Below are 19,015 nucleotides of genomic sequence, written 5' to 3'. Positions count from 1 at the left end.
AAATCAAAATGATATAAATCACTGATTTTTATCATGATTTAAATGAGCAAGCAGGAAGCCTTGATTTAAATAATCAATTTTAATCTTGTTTCATATTTGTACTTTTTAATTATTTTCTTAAAGAAAGCTGATTCTCATAGGTTGGTAACCATGAAACCATGTTGATTTGCAACTAAATATAGCCTTTACATTAAATGTGGTTCTTTTTGCCATTTGTTAGAGAATGGTGAATGATATGCTTCTTATTTACTGGAGGATTAATTTTTATTTGTGATTTGTGTGATGTTCTACCTTGATGGAAACGAATTCAATAAAAATGCATAAACACACCATTTACATATTTTTATTTTATTAAATAAAATTATCTACAATGTGCTGGATTCATAAGAAAAAAAAATGTTTGATAAACACATTTTGCATTCAAAATTGATTTATTAAAAAAGGAAGTATTATCTGCAGTTAGTGAATTAAAGTGATTGTTTCTGATCTCATTCTCTCACATTTCATTTTGGTTCAGAGATTGGAAGAGGAAAACAAGCTTTCCTGTTTTTTCAACTTCCAATCAATTTCTTTACTTTTAATGAACTAGTCATTGAACTGAAGTGGCTGAATAAAAGGAATTTAAAGTATTCTCTCTACACCTGCAGAAGAGGCAATTGCTGTTAAAAATCCGATTTAGCACTTCTACAGACAGGTGCTTACCCAGTTACTTCCACCTGTTCAGTGGTTTGACTTTTTTAAAACCTTGGCAAACAAATAAATAAATACTGCTTAACGTTAATTTAATTTAATTTAAATAATTGTAATAGATTTCTAGATTGTAAGTATAAAAGATCATAAGTTTAGGCCTTAGCATATGTAATCATAATTTCAAATTTAATTTTAAATAATTTAAAAAAATTTAAATAAACTCCTTTTTTTTTTAAATAATTCATTTTTATCCATGCTGGTATGAACATACTGTCTGTAAAAGCTAGAAAGATGGTTTAGGAAGGCTTGTAGCACACAAGTCAAGATCTCAACAAAAACCTGTGTATTACTGAGGGACTGAATGAGAATGGTGGTCTGGAGGAACCTTACTGTGGCGGTGATCAGAGATGTTCCTTGATTTCTTACAACTGCAGATTTGTCTTTCCTAAGTATTAGCCTTGAGTAGAAACATTAGAATGTGCTTTACTTTTGCCGACTTTGTCCTGATGCGCCCCTTTTAACACCAATATGTTAACCTGATTCAAGCGCGTCACAGACATCAACAAGTCTCCACTGAGATGCTAGGAGGATGTTTATCACCTACTCATTAAAAATGAATGACAAGTTCCTTCTTAGTATCCTAGCCGACAATTTTAACAGCATGTGATTTGGATGTAGAATATGCCCATTACTTTATGTTCTTTCATGTTGGTATCTTGAGACAAAGATCCAGTTATGTCTGAAGTACCAAGTACCAAGATTAAGGTCAAGCAGAAGGTAACTAGGATCATTCTGGCCTGTTCCTTTGAAATCTTTACTAATCTCACCTTCAATGGCTTAAGGGGAGAGATGGGCATATTGAAGACCACTTTTGAGATAAGATGACCTGATCTGCCACTTCTGGTTGTGTCTTCCTCTCATAGTAAGAGAAGGTTACTTACCGTAACTGGAGGTTCTTCAATTGTGTAGTCCCTATCCAGATTCCAATTGTGGGTGCGCATGTGTGCCATGCACCGGGTCTGTTCATAGTAGTATCTGTTGACCTGCACATGCGTCGTGCATTCACCACGTGGCGCGTCCGAAGCTTTAAGAAGCCGTGCGGGTCGACGCTGCTCCAGGTCCCTCTTACACAGAAGCACGCCATGGAAGTGATTGAGGACGGGTGTTGGAATCCAGATAGGGATGACACCATCCCGAAGAACCTTCAGTTAGAGTAAGTAACATTCTCTTATTCAAGTGATGGGCCTTACGTGGATGAGGAGAGTAGCGAGCAGTGTTTAGAGTGGAGGTGGGTGCAAGGGCTCGACAGCAGTCACTATGTGTAAAACAGCTTGTCCGATGACAGCGCCTGCCAATGCGGCAGGGGTGATGGCATGATGCGTGACAAAGGTATGGACAGATGATCAAGTGGCCACGACAAATGTCCTGCCATGGAACGTCCGCAAGGAAGGCTGACTTGGTGGCATGAGACTGCGGGGAATGAGCCGTGACCCGTTGGCGGAGGAACATGAGAGAAAGTAAAGCAGTCAGTAATACAGCGGCAGATCCAGCGGGAAATATGTTGTGAGGAGAGCACACAGCCTTGACAGCAGTCAGCAACGGCGACGAAGAGGCGGGAGAAAGTGCAAATGGGGCGGGTGCGTTGAAGGTAGAATGCAAGCGCCCTACATATGTCCAGGGAGCGGAGTGCGTGGTGCCTTGTGGAGGTGTGTAGCTTGGGGTAAAAGGTGGGGAGATATACGCACTGATTGAGGTGGAACAGGGATGCCACCTTGGGGAGAAATTTGGGGTTGAGGCAGAAGGAGACCTTACCTTTGTGAAAGACAGTAAAGGGAGGCTCTGCCATCATGGCCACCAGTTCGTTGAGGCAACATACAGAGGTAATGGCCACTAAGAAGAGGACATTCATGGAAAAGTGAGCGACGGAGCACGTGGCGAGGGGTTCAAAGAGAGGCAGAGAGTGAGGGCAGAGAGGACCAAGTTAAGGCCCCAGGGAGGGGATGGGCTTGCGGACTGAGGGAAAGACATTTAGAAGGCCACAGAGGAAGCAGGCAGCAGTTGGGTGAGTGAAAACATCCACCGGAGGGAGGAAGGCACTGAGTGCTGCCAGATGGACATGAACTGAGGAGTGTGCGAGGCCGGATTGTCTCACGATAGATATCATCCAGGGAGTAGCTGTGGTCACGTGACCAAAGGGTGAAGTGGCACCATTTGGCTTCATAGGAAGCTCCAGTGCATGGGCGCCGGCTGTGTGCCAGGATGTTGTGGACAGGAGCGGAGCATACCGTATCTACCCATCAGCCCTATCCAAATACTAGGCCATGAGGTGAAGAGGGCCAAGGTTGGGGTATCGGATACGAACATGGTCCTGCATCAGGTGATTAGGAAGGTTGGAAAGCTGGATTGGAGGCAGACTCAGAGAAGAAGGTCCATAAACCAGTACTGGCGAGGCCAAGTAGGGGCCACATGGAGGACAGTCACCTGATCCTGGTGTATTTTGCATAGGACTTGTGGAAGCAGGGGAATGGGCGGGAAGGCATAGGGGCGTTCGGTGGTCCAAGGGAGAAGGGCATCCTTGCAAACCTGGGCCTAGGGCTCCCCTGGAGCAGAAGAGAGGTAGTTTGTGATTGTTCGCTGTGGCGAAGAGATCTTAGCAAGGTGTGTCCCGCTGGCAAAAGATGGAGCGGAACATGGGGTTGTGGAGTTCCCACTCATGGTTGGCATGGAAGGAGTGACAGAGTATCTGCAAGAGAGTTGCTTGCACTGGGAAGGTGCATGGTGTGGAGCGTTATCTCATGTTTGAGGCACCAATTCCAAAGGAGGATGGCCTCCGCACACACTGCTTGTTGACATATACAACCGTCACCATGGTGTCAGAGGGCAGCTGGACATGGCAGGAGTGGAGGAGTGGCAGGAGTGCTCGGCAGGCCAGGCAAACAGCGTGGAGTTCAAGGACACTAATGTGCATTCTCGCTTCCCTGGGCGACTAGAGGCCATGGGCCGTGTGGCCTTCCACATGTGCTCGCCAGCCCGCCATGGAGGCATTGGTGGTGTGTGGCACTGGAGGCATCAAAGGGATACCCACTAGGATGGAGGATGGGTTGCGCCACCAAGCGAGGGAGGTGAGGACGGAAAGGGGGAGAAGGTGAGAGGGTCCGTCTGCTGATTGCAAGTCAAGCAGAGCCATCGTTGCAGGCAGTGCATATGAAGGTGGGTGAAGGGTGTAACTGAGGTGCAGGCTGCCATATGGCCAAGGAGCGAGAGGCACTGTCAGACGAGCATGCATGGTCGATGGCGAAGCCTCACAATGGGAGCAATGAGGGCAGCGAAATAGTCTGATGGTAGGAAAGCACGAGCCGTGACAGAGTCAAGGAGCGCCCCTGTAATGATGAGGTTGCAAGTAGGATTAAGTACTGATTTTTCTTTGTTGATGCAAATGCCAAGTTCGCCAAGCAAGGCACACAGGGTTCGGACAGTGGCAAGGAGATGAGTGAGGGAAGGTGCAACAAGGAGCCACTCCTTGAGGTAGGGAAAGAGGGAATGTCCCAGGTGGCAAATATAAGCCGCCACAATGGCAAACATCTTGGTAATGACCCGGAAGGCAGTGGTGAGAGCAAAGTGAAAGGCAATTCTCACTACCAGTTTCAAGTCCACCATGAAGCGGAGGAATCTGCAGTGGGTGGGATGAATGTTGATATGAAAATAGGCATACTTCATTTTGAGAGCCGCGAATCATGCTCCATCAGGAAGACACGTGAGTATCAGGGGGAGTATGACCATCCGGAAGTGAAACTTGCGGATAAATCTGTTGAGCAAGCAGAGGTCCAGGATAGGGTGGATACTACTCCCTTTCTTCAGTGTGAGGAAATAGGGGAAGTAAAAGTCACAGCAGTGATAGTGCTATGGCATGGGCGCTATAGCACCCTTTCAGAGGAGGGCGTCCACTTCCTGTTGGAGGAGGTGGTATTGGGAGGGGTCTGAGGGACAAACACGGGGAGGGTAGTGAGGAAGGAAGGAAAAAAAACTCCATCAGGTAGCATTGGCAGATGACATCCAGCACCGATCAGTTGGTGGTAATCTTGCCCCAGCTGCAGGCGAAGAGGGCAAGGCAGCAGCCAAAGATGATGTAGGGCACAACCGGTGGAGTGGAGGAAGGTTTGCGTTTCTCTGCGAAGGAGTCAAAAGTTTTGTCTAGAGGAACGGTGGGTGAATGTGGAGGCAGAAGAGCTAGAGATGGTAGACTGCCGCAGGGGTTGAGAGCATGGGTGGCATTGGTGTTGCTCAGGCTGGCACTGGGGGTAACGTCAGTAAGTTGGGCGGGGGCTGAAGATTGGTTTAGCCTATGGGTAGGGGCCCAGGGATCGGACGGTGGCTCGGGATTTTTTTAAGGAGTGATGGGACTTGTCGGTCTTGTCAGTGAAAAGTCTATGGTTATTGAAGGGAAGGTCTTCCAGGGTAGTCTGGACCTCCTTCGGGAAGCCCCTGGATTGTAGCCATGAGTCGCAGTGGAGCATCACCCCGGAGGCCAGCGATTGGGAGGCGGTATCAGCAATGTCTACTGCAGCTTGAAGCGCGACTTTGGCAACCAATGTGCCTTTGTCTAACAGCAACTGAAAGTCCTGTTGTGTGTCCGGGAGAAGGAAGTCGAGGAACGCTGTCAGTTTGGTATGTGAACGGGAATCATACTTGGCCAGGATGGCTTGGTAACTGGCGATACGGAATTGGAGGCCTGCAGAGGAGTAAACCTTACGTCCGATAAGGTTAATTTTTTTGGCTGCCTGGTCGGGGGTAGGGGTGGAGCGAAGGTGTTGCTGGTAAGTGCCCTCTGTGGCCACCTGGACCACCAGGGAATATGGAGGTGGGTGTTGGAAGAGAAAATCTATTACCTTGGCCGGCACAAAGTAGCGGTGTTCAGCCCACTTTAGAGTAGGTGCACAGGAAGCCGGTGTGTGCCAGACTGCCTGTGCAGGCTGAAGAACAGCATTAGGGATGGGTAAGGCAGTATGAGCAGGACTTGGAGACTGAAGAATATCCAGGAATTGGTCCTGAGGGTCCTGGATGTCCTCCATGGAAAGATTGAGGGCAGTTGGTATATGACGAAGGAGAGCTTGATATTGAGCATGGTTATCCAGTGGCGAGAGAAAGTGCTTCGTATGTACACAATGCAGCTTGGGTGGATTCGGTGGTGCCACCAGTGCCAGGTGGGATCGACCAGGAGTGGGGCTGGACACCGGTGCGGATCCTGTGGCGCATGAGGGCGCATTGCCGCATCCATCAGGAACTTATGGAGGCAAAGCTCACGAGCCTCTTGGGTTCGGGGCAAGAAGTAGTGGCAGACTGTCGCTGCATTCAACAGAGAACTAGTGAGGGCAAGAAGCACAGTACTTAAACCTGGCTTGCCTGGGCATAGTCCCCTAGCCGGGGAAGAGTCCCACCAAGGGGAAAGTCTTCGATTCCCATTCCTAATCTAGCAAATGGATTACTAACAAACTAATGGATGGGGAAAAACAAGGATGGACAACTATACTACAAAGAACTATATCCAGCAATAACAGGAGAAGTACAGTACTCAATGCAAGCTAAGAGCACAGAGAAACGGGGGTTCGGACTCTGGCCATATGGCGGTAAGAGGGAACTAGAGAGGGGTTGACCTGCACGGCTTTTTAAAACCTTGCACGTGCAGGTCAACAGACACTACTGTGAACAATTCCGACTCTGGTGCATGTGCACCTATGATTGGAATCCACATAGGGACCATCACTCGAAGAAGAACTTTTGGTTTTCCAACTAGACCTGGACTCAAGTAGGTTCCTCAGTGGGCTTTCTACTTACAATGCAATGATCTGGAAGTTGATTGGGTCTCCAAAAAGGATATACTTCTCCATGATACCGCCTCTTTGGGCCACATCCCATGAGTCACATGAGTCCAGATGTGCTCCATTTACACAGAATCTGGTATCTGTACTGATGGCCAGCCTCTCTGAACCCAAGATCAGGTAGCTGCTGCTAAATCCTTAACAGCAACTTCTCAAGCGATGGAAGTCCCGGCTCTAGACCAAGATCTTTATATACCAATTTGCTGCAATTGCAGGCTGGATGTGTAGCAGAAATTGTGCAGAGTATCTGTGCAGGAGACTACAAGCTCAGGCGCAGAGTCAATCATTTAATAATTGGGAAAGATGTTCAAATGCTTGACAAATCAGAAATACTATATTCTGAAATACTTTATTCTGGAATGGCAACCAGAACCCATAGATGCTGGCATTTTGTGAGGACTACAAAACTGGCTCTTCCACTCATTCACTTAAAGCTGAAGGCAGATGGCACTGGCTACTACATCCTGCGTAGCACTGACTGTGAAATGGTCCTGATGAACTCATCAGGACAAGAGTAGACATATATATCTCTTTCTTTGAAAGGGGAAGGATGTTTAGAGTCTTTATGAATACCCATGTGGAAGTTATGGGTCAAAGGGCTTACCTACACAGGAAACTTCTACCAGTTATAACAGTATAATTAAACAGATATAAACCCCTGTGTGGACATACTTATTCCACCATACAAATGGCTTTTGGGGATTTTATTTAAACGCCTTCCCAACAAATAAGCTAAATCAAATAAAGAGGCCTTCTCATACTGCAGTAAGAGTGTTCACAAAGGAGATTATACCAGTATAAACATAGTGGAATAAATCACACCTTAGCTTATATTTGAATCTTGCACCAGTATAACTTTCCTATGTAGAAAAGCCCAAAGAAGGGGAGTACTGAAAAAGTTTCCTGTTGTATCAGAAACTAAGGTAGCTTCAATAACTCTTCCTGATCAAAGTGTCAAGAGAAACCTCTTGGCCATCTATTAAAGATATGCAGTCTTGGGAGGATAATGACATAATGATAGATTTCAGTATTTCCATTCAGAACCTGTTTGGCTATGATACTTCCTCAATACCCTTTATTAAGGACTAGTAAGCAGGTTCAACCTTAGGCAGGGTGATGAAGTCCTTGTAGTATTTTGGGTGCATATAAAATTTCTTCGTTTGTCTTTGGGGAATTCCCACTCCTGCTTAATCATGTCCTCACGAAGCAGTTGAGGAGTAATTACAGATCTCTTCTTCAAATTAGCAAGAATGTTATTTTTTCCTCCCATTGCTTGCTTGTTTTTCTATAAACACAGGAGCCTGTACAATTCTCCTTTTGTGCTTAATTCTAGAAAACCTAGCTGAAAGTCTGAGATATCTCGTTCCAAACAGCAGCTTCAGAAATTCCCCTTAACTTTAGAGGATCTTTGAGGGGAGAATATTTCCACAGGTTTTTAAGACTTCAACAGAAGTTTTGAGGCCAACAGGATAGCCTATTTTAGGGGATGACTAAAAAATTTGCTGCCCCTTTAAGAGCCCACTGTGCCCTGGATCAAACTCCTGAGTGAAGGGGGAACGCCTGTGAGAGAAAGGGAGCATTACCAGGGTGACTATACGGACAGAGGCTGGAGATGCGTGTTCCCAACACGTCTCCCAAAAAAAGAGTAGCCAATTTATAACCTCCTGTGGGACTCATGGAGGTGGGGAGAGGAGAGAGGATCATCCCTAATGGAAGGGGATTTGAATTGTGCAACTCCCTGCTTTCTACTACTTACTCTTAGCTGAGTGTGAACCAACCACAGAGAACAAGTGAACCAGAGCAACTGAAGACAGATGAGTGACCAATATCTATGGAGCTGCCAGAGGTGCTGAAGTACCTTAGCTACCATAAAGTATAAAAGCTTCCATGGTGTAGGGTCACCACTGCAGACCTCTCCACCACCTCAGCATGAACCTCACCTATGTGGTGGTTGGGAGTAGGGATTTCTTCCCTCTTGGATACTATGGAGTCAGGGAGCTCCACTGAAGCTTTCTTGGCTGAGTGTGCAAACTGTGGAAATGGGACTCCCATGCTTGAGGGGAGGGAGGCAGCCTTTTCAGGGGACATGCAAACAAATGAAACCTAATCCTTGATTCCATGCTACTACTTCTTGACCTGGTCTCAGATAAGAGAGCTTCCCCTGCAGCTTGCTCAATCATAGCAACATGGATCTTTGCCTATACACTGGCCAAGACCTGAATTTCCTTACAGCTTGATCGAACACCTCACTGTGGATAATGCCAATGTGCCGGCTGGGAGCTTCATCTTTGCCTCCAGGAACCTACCAACTAAGAGCAGGGGGAGCTGCTTACCCAAGCCATCTGTCTGACATTTTGGATGTGGGGAGGAGAGTTACTGACCTTCTCAGAAAATCAACTGAAAGTTTTAAGAAAAACCTAGAAGCCAATGAAGAAACAGAGATATTTAGTTAACACTGTTTTTGAAATCCTGTGAAAAGCTGCTAAAAAGGAAGACCTGAAATCTGCCATCTGTCCAGATCTGGAGGCAGAGACATTTGGGAAATTCTTCCTGAGAGCCAGTCCTAAACCCATTTTCAGAGCCAAAGATACAGTCTGTCTTCAGTTGCTATGGAGACCGGAAAGGCCTCACTGACAATGAGCAAGGTTACCAACTGTCACACATCTTGTGTGACACTCATGTATTAGGGAGCCCAGTCTGCACTCCCACAGCTCAACCTAAAAGTCACATATTTGGCTGAGCTGCAGGCAGGATCTACAATTCCACCAGAGGCCACTACAGGCAGCTGTGGAAACTGGATTCGGGCAAACAGGCCACATGTCTGTCTGCCTTTTAGCTGCTGCTCCTGCAGGATTCAAGTGGAAAAGGAGCAGCAGCAATACAGGCAGAGAGGTGGCGGCAGCAGGTAGGTGACTGGAGAATACAGAAGATAAGGGGGGCTCAATACTAGCCCTCAGCTCACCCTGCCCCTGAACCAGACCCCAGACTCCCAGCATCCCAGCCAGATCTCATACTCTCAGAGAGACCCCAGTTCCCTGCCAAAGCCTAAACCACCAGCCAGAACCCCAAAGAGACCCCACCCCCATCACCAGATAGCATCCACCCACCGACCTTAGCACTCCCAGACATACCAGCACCCTACCTACCCTAAGAGCATCCCACGCCCAGGCCCCATCCATCCACCCACTCAAACAGTACTCATGAATCTACCCTCAACAATCCAACAACCCCAGACACCAAAATAATACCCAGTTTCCCAACTACCCCCAGACACTCTCCAGGACCCACCGATCCAAGCGTCCCACACACCCTAGCAACCACCTATTTAGTTTAGCAATCCCAATCACACACAAGCACTCCTCACTGCTACCAACGAACCCTTAGGCCTGGTCTACACTAGGACTTTAATTCGGATTTAGCTGCCTTAATCCGAATTAACCCTTCACCCGTCCACACTACAGAGCCAGTTAATTCGAATTAAAGGGCCCTTTAAATCGATTTCTGTACTCCACCTCGACGAACGGAGTAGAGCCTAAATCGATTTTGTTAATTCGAATTAGGGTTAGTGTGGACGCACACCACCGAATTACTGTGTTTAAGTTAATGGGGTAGTGTGGCCGCACACCACCGAATTAATGTGGTTTAAAACCGAATTAAGGTGCTTAGTGTGGCCGCGCACAATCGAATTTATACAACCTGTTTCCCAAATTCGAATTATCTAAATTCGGATTAATCCTGTAGTGTAGACATACCCTTAGATACCCTCCAACCCAGGTGCCAAGTTTTTGTGCAGTTCCATGTCCTACCCTCACCACTGCTCAGGGAAGGGTGTATGGACCATACAAAAAAGTTTATAGTCATATGCAATTTTTTGCACATAGGTAAATCAGCTCATTAAATAATTTATATAAAATGTCACATGGAGCCACACAAACATGGCAACTAAGAGAGAGAATGGTCACAGCTTGTTTGTCTGTCTGTGGGGGAAGGGGAGATTGCTATTCTCTACTCTCATACCTCTCTACCTGTTCACTAACTCCTCAGTATCTTCTTCTGTCCCCACCCTGCCCACTGCTGACACATCCTTACTTTCATTTACAAAGGAAAGAATGTACGCATTTTTATTATTGTGTATAAAATTGACAGCTTTTCAAGTAATTGGTATAACCATAAGGGACAGTAGACTAGCGGATGGGGGAGAGGGAGAAAAATGTGGGGGACTGGAGAAGGAGAAAACCACTCTGCTATCCCCACTCCTTCATTCTCCTTCTTCTCTTTGTTTTAACACAATAAATGGTAAAATTTGTAATATTTAAAAAGTAAACATTTTCTTAAAATGTTTAATATGACTAATTGACTGGATCACAGCAGACATGAAGACTTAACCAATGGTAATGTCTTTGCTGTGTTTTAAAGTTTTCTCTCTCTCTCCTTGTGTATTATGTGTACAGAGGTGATTCATATTTATTGTTAGTTTAACAGTTGACTGAGGACAGGAATTAGTATAACCAAAAATGAGGGATTAGGGATTGAAAGAATTTACAGCCCTCATACATATAGCTCAAATTGTAATGGTCTCTCAATCCTGATGTGTAGCACTATGTCTTGTATGGAAGCCTTTTTGTAGCGGAAAGCTGGAGACTACACAACTGAGGAAAGCAAAAGATCAGTATATACCCAAGTGGAAATTATTAAAATTAATTGGGAGGAGAGGGTTAGATGCAGACATATGACAAACATTTTCTAAACCCATCACTATACTACAAAAACGTCAACAAATATAGAAGGCTGAAAACACAGTTTTGGAAGAGAAAGAAAGGTAAGTTACTGTGTAAATTATTTTTTGAGTCTGCATGTTTATCTGAGTACATTCAAGTAATGGATCAGTAGTAACCAATACTATGTGATGCAGTACTCTGTAGCATATTCTAGCATCTACAGCAGTGCTAGAGCCTTTTGAGCAGGAAACGTTGGCTGAGGAAGCACAAGATCAAAGGCAGTCATCTAATGTTCCAAAAGCAGTTAAAATGCGGTAGGAGGATACATCATGGGAGAGGTACAAACATTTACAGTTAAAGTAGAAGATGAAAAAGGTGACATGGCAAGCAAGGAGAGAAGTGGAAGTCAGATGACTTAAGCAGCGGATTTAAGGTGACAAGGAGGAGCAGGTGACAGAAGAGAGCAAAGGATCATGGTAGAAATGGTGTGTATCTTCCTGCAGATTGTTCCAGGTTAAGTAAGTAAATATTTAGAATATAGTGAAAGGAAATCTTTCTATTTTTATTTGGAAATTAAATGCCATTTGAGTATTTCACTATATAAGACTGTCATTTTGTAAACTGAATTATTTTATGTGGGTGTTTCATATACATTGAATTTTTATTTTAGTAAAGCAATTAGGACATTCATTTGTAATGTTAATATGAACATTATACTTTTCATCAAGGTTTTCTTATGTTAATAATATATTTTCTTTCACAGAGTGGAAATAGTGTTGTCCAGATAAAGACAATAAATGAGAGGGTTTCAGAGATTAGAAAACTAACTCAAATTGTCAAAATAAGACTGACCCACAATTAGATACTGTACAGAGATAGATGTTAAAATTTTGAAATGGTAAACTTGTTTTATACATGAGTAACAAGCCTGGGATAGATGTTAAAATTAAGAACCAGTTCCTAGGCTATGTGTTTTTTTCAGATACTGTATGTGGTTGCCATTAACGTTGAAGACACTGTAATCAATCAGTGCTATATTTTTGCTGTCTCTCTATTTGGAAAATCCATGTAATGACAGTGACTATCTTCTGAGATACATTCTCAAGGTCCCCTATGCTCTTCACCCACACCACCACTATTTGCACCAGTGGTCCTGAGGCCTCACTCCATCTCTTGGTTCCCTATGATAATTGGTCCTCAGTGACACCACACTGTCTCCAACAATGGCATCCCAGAAACACTTTACTCCCCATCACTAATATCTTCCATTATTTTTACTCTGTTAAAACAAAATAAAACCCCACAACACACACAGAGACACACACCCCTATTACAAAATTAGAATATGGAACAAAAAATTGAACAAGGAAGAGAATGAGAGCATCTGGGCTGGCAGACTGAGTGGGTTCAGGGACAGGCCTTTTTAGCCACAGTTTGGAAAGTCTGATCTGTAGCTGGCATGTACTTGTCTACTAAGAATACTGCTATGAAACAGTCTGAGGGCCCATAAACCATGGTTTGCAATTCTTACAGTGAGTATCTGTGAAGCAATTCCATGCTGGAGCTACCTGCATAATCTGAATTCTTTTTCCAAAGATGCAAAGCACTGTGACAGCAGTGGTAAAAGAATGGGGGATAGAATCAAGCTTGGGGATTAAAGGGATAGATGTGGTGTAGAGTACAACAGAGGAAATCAGTAGAAAAAAATATAACCAGAAGTAAAGCTTACAGCATGGAACAAGGAGCTGTCTAGGAGCAGTACAGAGGTCAGAAAGGTTGGTGTAATGAATATCACAAAAGCTGTGTGGAAGAGCAAACAAGGTTGAAGAATAAATAAGAGTTGGTGAGAGACAGTGACATACAGAGACAGACACAAAAACCAAGTCAAAAGAGAGTAGAGGAATTGGCACAACGTTAGAGATCAAATAAAGTTAACAAAAGAAACTGCAGACGTAGAACCACACTGGTAGTTGTGGAAGTTATTCTAGACAACCTCAAGGGTAAAAGATAGAGGTGGAAAGATTTATTATTATTAATAATAATAATAATAATAATAATAATAATAATAATAATAATAATAATAATTATTATTATTATTATAAAGCTACTCATCAACATCAGAACTGGGGGTCGGCAGGTAAAACTTACTCAGAGAGATGAACCAAATAGAGTGGCCTTCCAAAAAAAATAAAAATAAAAATAAAATAAAAAAAAATGAGCTAGAAGTTACAGAATGGGTGGAGGAGCAGCCTAGTGCCAAGTCCATGACCTTCAGATTTGGAGAGTGAGGATAAAGAGAACCATAGGGAAGAAAAGCAACAGATGCTGAGTCAGTGAAAAAGAACCAAGTTTTGATAAGAAGTGGAAGGAATCAGAGATAAAATGGTCAGATCTTGCTGACAAAACAGGAGAAGGGGAATTTAATGAGAGATAGCAAGTAGGTAAGAAGATGGTGGTAAGAGTAATAGGAAAGAGAAGTTGCTGAGAAAAAATGAAGAGGAACACAGATGACAGACTACATGCATGGGAGTGTGGAAATGGATGGGGTAAGAGAGATACACAAGCATTGTTGTGTTCCTCTGTTTTGAGGCACTGCCCACAAAGGAGAAACGGCAGCCCTTCAATTCTTAATGCAAAATGAGCACCACAAAGAGCTGTGACATGATGGGTGGATCCAACAGCGTGAAAAGCAGGGCATATGGTCATACTGAAGTGCAGGAAAGATCCACTAAAAGAGAATGATGTTACAGAATCCAGAATCTGGAGAAGCCGTGAAAGATGGGAAGAGAGGCCATGGTGGGTGTGTGGAAGGATATGGCTCCAGCTGCGAGAAAGGAAATCCACTTGGCAGTTGATTCTTCTCCTGTCTTTGTCAAAATTCTGTTTCTTACAAAAGGTGTTGAATTCTTGACCCTGTTCCAGACCAGCAGAACCACCATTTAACATCAATTGAGTGAGGAGTATGGAGAGCCATATTTGTCACTGTGATGCGGTGTATAAACCCAACCCTAGGACAGAAGGGGTTAAGGAGCAGTTCTGGGCTCAGGTGATTCGGTTCTGCTGTACCTGCAGAGCCTGCTCCAGCTGGAGGAGAGCTTAAAAGGGAGCTAGGCATCTCAGGGGTTCGGGAGACAGGGCATGACAGTAAAGGAGGAGAGACTTATATTCGGGGCTCCTGAAAGGGTACAGCAGAGGTCCTGGCCGCAAGGAACAGGCCTACAATGGCAGCTACCCCAGCCTTCAGAGAAGGGACCAGAGAAAAGACCCAGGAGAGAGGTAGCTGGAAACTTCTCTCTTTGGCTGAGGGAAGCCTGACTGGAGATGGAGGCCGATCAAGGACTGCAACCTGCTTGAAACCCTAGGTAGACAGAGAGTGCAATGGCATCAGGCAGTGGGAGTGAAACGCAGAACTTAGGCCAGTTTGAAGCTGGGGCTAAGCTGTAAAGAAGGCGGCTACCAGCTGAGCCCAGGTGTGCTGAAGATTCAGTTGTTTTTGTTATTTTCTGTTGGATTTTAAGTGAAGGATTTTAAGGCCTTGTGGGGAAGCAAGTATTAAGATGTGGCACAGGAAGGCAGCCCCGAAGCATTCCAGGGTGTTTGCTATCACTGCCTCTCATAGGACCTTGGTTGGAGCCTGGTGGAGATGGAGGTCCAGGCTACCCTAACAACTGCCCTTTTTTGGGAGGGGGCATAAACTTGGAGGAAAGGAGAGGTTAGAGACATTGTAAGTCTCAAGTCAAGGGTGTACCAATCCATAGAGGTCTGGAGGTGAGCTGAAGATCCTTTCTGTTGTGGGGTTATTGAACTCTATATGTTTTATTGGATTTTTTTGTCCGGAAGGGGGAAGATAGCGATGTGGCCAGAAGGCCAAGTTGCTACCTAGTGGAAGATGAACCACCACAGCGTTGGAGTGATGGCTGGCGAGGGATGCCAGTAATTGAGGAGAACTGGAACCCAATGACCTAACCACTAGGTAACACCACCAGTAAAGCCCAGCCCTCGCCACAGGCACCTGTTCTCAGGCAGCAAGGTTTTCTAGTGCAGACATACCTTTTAATCAGTGTGCCTTTATAACTTTAAAAGCCAGATCTGAACACCTATAAGCTTCCAAAATTCAAGTTCAAATAATCAGAAACTTGGTTTTTCCTCTCACTTCATTTTCTTTTATTTATCTATCTGAGGGGAAAAAACCTCTTTTGCAACACTGTACACTGTAGTCCAGCAGTTTTCAAAGTATGGGTTGGGACCCCAAAGTGGGTTGTGACCCTGTTTTATTGGGGTCACCAGGGCTGCTGTTAGACTTGGTGGGGCCTGGGGCCAAAGCCCAAGCCCCACCGCCCATGGCCAAAGCCCGAGGGCTTCAGCCCTGGGTGGCAGGGCTCAGGTTACAGGCCCCCTGCCTGGGGCTGAAGTCCTTGGGCTTTGGCTTCAGACCCCCCGCCTGCAGCAGTGGGGCTCAGTCTTTGGCCCCCCACTCCTGGGATAGTGTAGTAATTTTTGTTGTCCAAAGGGGGTCGCAGTGCAATGAAATTTGAGAACCCCCGCTGCAGTCAAAACGTTTTTTCTCCAATCTTCCCCCTCCCCAAAAAATATTACCTGATAAATCCTGGCATTTTCCAGATACTCTAGCACGTTTCGCTCGATGACCAAAGTTCTCGGTTGCTGAAGTGGAGGCACCCTTTAACCATATAAATAAGAATTAATTAAGACATTATGGCACTTGCAAAAGTGTTCGTGTTAGCCACCTATTCCTGAAAACAAAATATACTTTATGAAAAAAAAATATTACCTCCATACTGCTCTTTGTAGGGCAAGCTGTTCTTTTAGGTAGAAGAGTTTTTCTGCGAAGTTGGTATGGACTATTTTGTGCACCAGGACCCGATTCTTCTGCAACCATATCTGCAGGTACATCATCATCTATCAAAAGGTCAAAAGGAAATTCAGTAATTTGAATTATACAGCTTCCACAAACTCATTAAAAAAGCGTGCAGGAAGTTTTGGTATTTTCCTGGTGCAAAAGAAGCATCAACGACTTGCTTTTCTAAGCACATGCAGCCAGAAAGATGCCACAATAATCCACTTGCTGGAAGTGCATGCACAAGTTCATCTTCATGTATGCTCTCTCTATTTTTATTTTCAATTGTTTTCTACACATTAACCCATTTCTTTCTTTGTATTTACACAATATTTATGCTACAAATTCTATGACGTGTCCTTTATACTAGGGCTTACTTTAACTTTATTAAATAAATTATTCACTGTGCTAATGAAGAGTCAACTTTTAAGTTTCAGTGCTTTTTACTTCTGCATACCACTACCTTTACAGTGAAAGATACAAAAGTTTTAAGTTAACCATAAGCTATCAAGAAGGCATCTACTTTGTCATCATATTTACCACAAAATTTAAGGCTGGGTTCCCTAAGCATTTCAGGGATGCATCTCAATGTGCTAGCTCTTTACTACAGAGGGGGAAAACTAGCATAGCATTACCTAAAGAGGGAAAAAAGTTGCTTTGTTTTTTGTTTATTTGGCTAAAGACACAAAGAAGATGATAGTAATAAGCATATGCTCCCTCCAACCCCTTAATAAAACCAAGAACAATGGTATGATAAATTTCATTTGTACGGCTTTTGTTTTATTGCTGTTTTATTTCATGCTAGTACCTCATGAAAATGTTCTGACAGGAATACACGTAATGCAATGAGAAAGGAATAATCTGTTTTAATACTTCAGTAATTAAATCATTCATTCACGACGTTGTACCACACACATTAAACAATACAAGAACAAATACATGTGGAAGTCAAAGTATAAACTTGATGCTTCTTTCTTAATTAATAAAGAAACCTGTATCTCTTACATAGGCCTCCTCAGAAAACACACTTTTTGCTTAACTGAGGAAAGATTTTTGGACTCACCTTTGTATATCTGTTCTCTCTCATTCTAAACCATTTTAAACTTGAAATATGGAATAAAAGTGAGTGATGGAGATCGTGCAGGAAGAGATCTACTGAGGAAACCCCAATTTTTTTGTTCAAGTGTAAGATAGGCTAAATAGTCTGTGGTCAATGCACTTAATCTAAGAATAAAAATAATACAAAACAAAAGCCATCCTTCACAGTTCAAGATTTTAATATCATTATTTCAAAAACATTAAAAAATTATAAAATACACCTCTACCTCGATATAACGCGACCCGATATAACGCAGTAAAGCAGTCCTCCGGGGTGGCGGGGCTGCGCACACTGGTGGATCAAAGCAAGTTCAATATAACGCGGTTTCACCTATAATGCGGTAAGATTTTTTGGCTCCCGAGGACAGCGTTGTATCGAGGTAGAGGTGTATATGCATAATATAGAGAGGATAATGCATACTTTTGTAAGCAAAGCTACTTCAAACAGCAGTAACTAATGTGAAAGAAAATTCTAAAAAAAACATATACTTCTGACGTTCTCTCCCCATTATTATTTCTCTATCCATTATGTAAACCATCACTTCTCACCCTACAAGCCTTACTGAAAAACTGTCAGGTCACAGAGATGCTGGAGGAGATGTGAAATGGACTGAGCTCCATAAGAAAACAGGATTTAAAAAATAAAAAAAATCCAGCAAGCTTCACAGCCATAATTAAACTACTCATCTTAGCTACTTATATGGCACATATTACCATAGTATATGAGCACCTCACAATCTCCAAAGTATTTATCTTCACAACACCCCCGTGAGGTAAGAAAGTGCTAATATCCCAATTTTATAGATGGGGAACTGAGGTGCAAAGAGACTAATGATTAGATTCACGATGAAGTTGAGCGCTGCCAAACCTAACTTTTAGGTGTCTAGAATATCACTGCAGTTCACAAAAACCGAGTAAGACGTTCAGGCTTCCTGTACAATGAACGGTGCGTCAAAATGGGATCACAAAATCCAGCACACCAGTCCGGTCCCACCTAAACTAGCCAATGGGAGAGTCCAAGGTGAGGAGTGTGTGCTAAGCCCTGCCCCTCTCACAAAGATAGGTGCCTGAGTCCAGGCTGCAGGGGAGGCACCTCCCTCTGCCTGGGATTCTCAGCTGCAAACTCGCTCTTGGCATTAGGAGCCTATGCTGTTTTTGCAAGAAGCCGAGGCGCGGGGAGCTCCCTCATAATAGACAAGAGTTCTCACCTGGGATGTGGGAGACCCCCAGTCCCTCCTCCACGTGAGTGGGAGAAGGCATTTAAACAGGGATCTGCCACCTCTCAGGTGAGCTATGGGATATTCTGATGGGGGGGGGGGGGGGGGAGAGGTTCCATCAACCTCTTCTGCTGAAGATATTCCACCGTGGATAAATAATGTTTAAAAGTTATTGAAGCAGGGGACTGGATCATGGCTTTCTACTCCCAGGTGAGTGCTCTAACCAGGCTATAGCGTCATTCTGATGCTTGCTCTCTCTCGCTCTCTCTTTGGCCCAATGATTCTTTCATTATTTATCCTCATTCAGCTTCAACAGGAGAGACTAAGGGAGACCCACATCAGAATATCCCATAGCCCAGTGGCTAGGGCACTCACCTGAGAAGTGGAAAATCCCTGTTTAAATGTCTTCTCTGCCTCAGTTGAAGGGGAAATGGAACTGGGGGTCTCCCACATCACAGGTGAGAACCCTAACCACTGAGCTAAAAGTTATGAGGGAAGTCCTCCTCATACCCCTCAGGCTGTTTTGTGTAAGCTCATCTACAGGGGCCCCATTTGCTAGGC

At 44.2% G+C, this 19,015-nt stretch overlaps 1 protein-coding gene across 3 annotated transcripts in view; it reads right to left on the bottom strand.

Annotated features, from left to right (window-relative positions):
* FBXO11 (F-box protein 11) overlaps positions 1-19,015 on the bottom strand; it is a 186,149-nt gene that overhangs the window by 83,445 nt on the left and 83,689 nt on the right. For all 3 annotated transcript variants that reach the window (XM_026660254.2, XM_026660255.2, XM_026660256.2), the window contains exons 2-3: positions 16,074-16,201; positions 15,881-15,962 (exon numbers count right to left, since the gene is read on the bottom strand). In XM_026660254.2, the coding sequence (XP_026516039.1) occupies positions 15,881-15,962; positions 16,074-16,201 (210 nt within the window). The remainder of the gene's footprint in view (positions 1-15,880; positions 15,963-16,073; positions 16,202-19,015) is intronic.

The sequence above is a fragment of the Terrapene carolina genome, unplaced genomic scaffold, assembly GCF_002925995.2.
Source record: "Terrapene carolina triunguis isolate 2854851 unplaced genomic scaffold, T_m_triunguis-2.0 Scaffold742, whole genome shotgun sequence".
Lineage (NCBI taxonomy): Eukaryota > Metazoa > Chordata > Testudines > Emydidae > Terrapene > Terrapene triunguis.
This window is presented reverse-complemented; position numbering and strand designations above follow the sequence as displayed.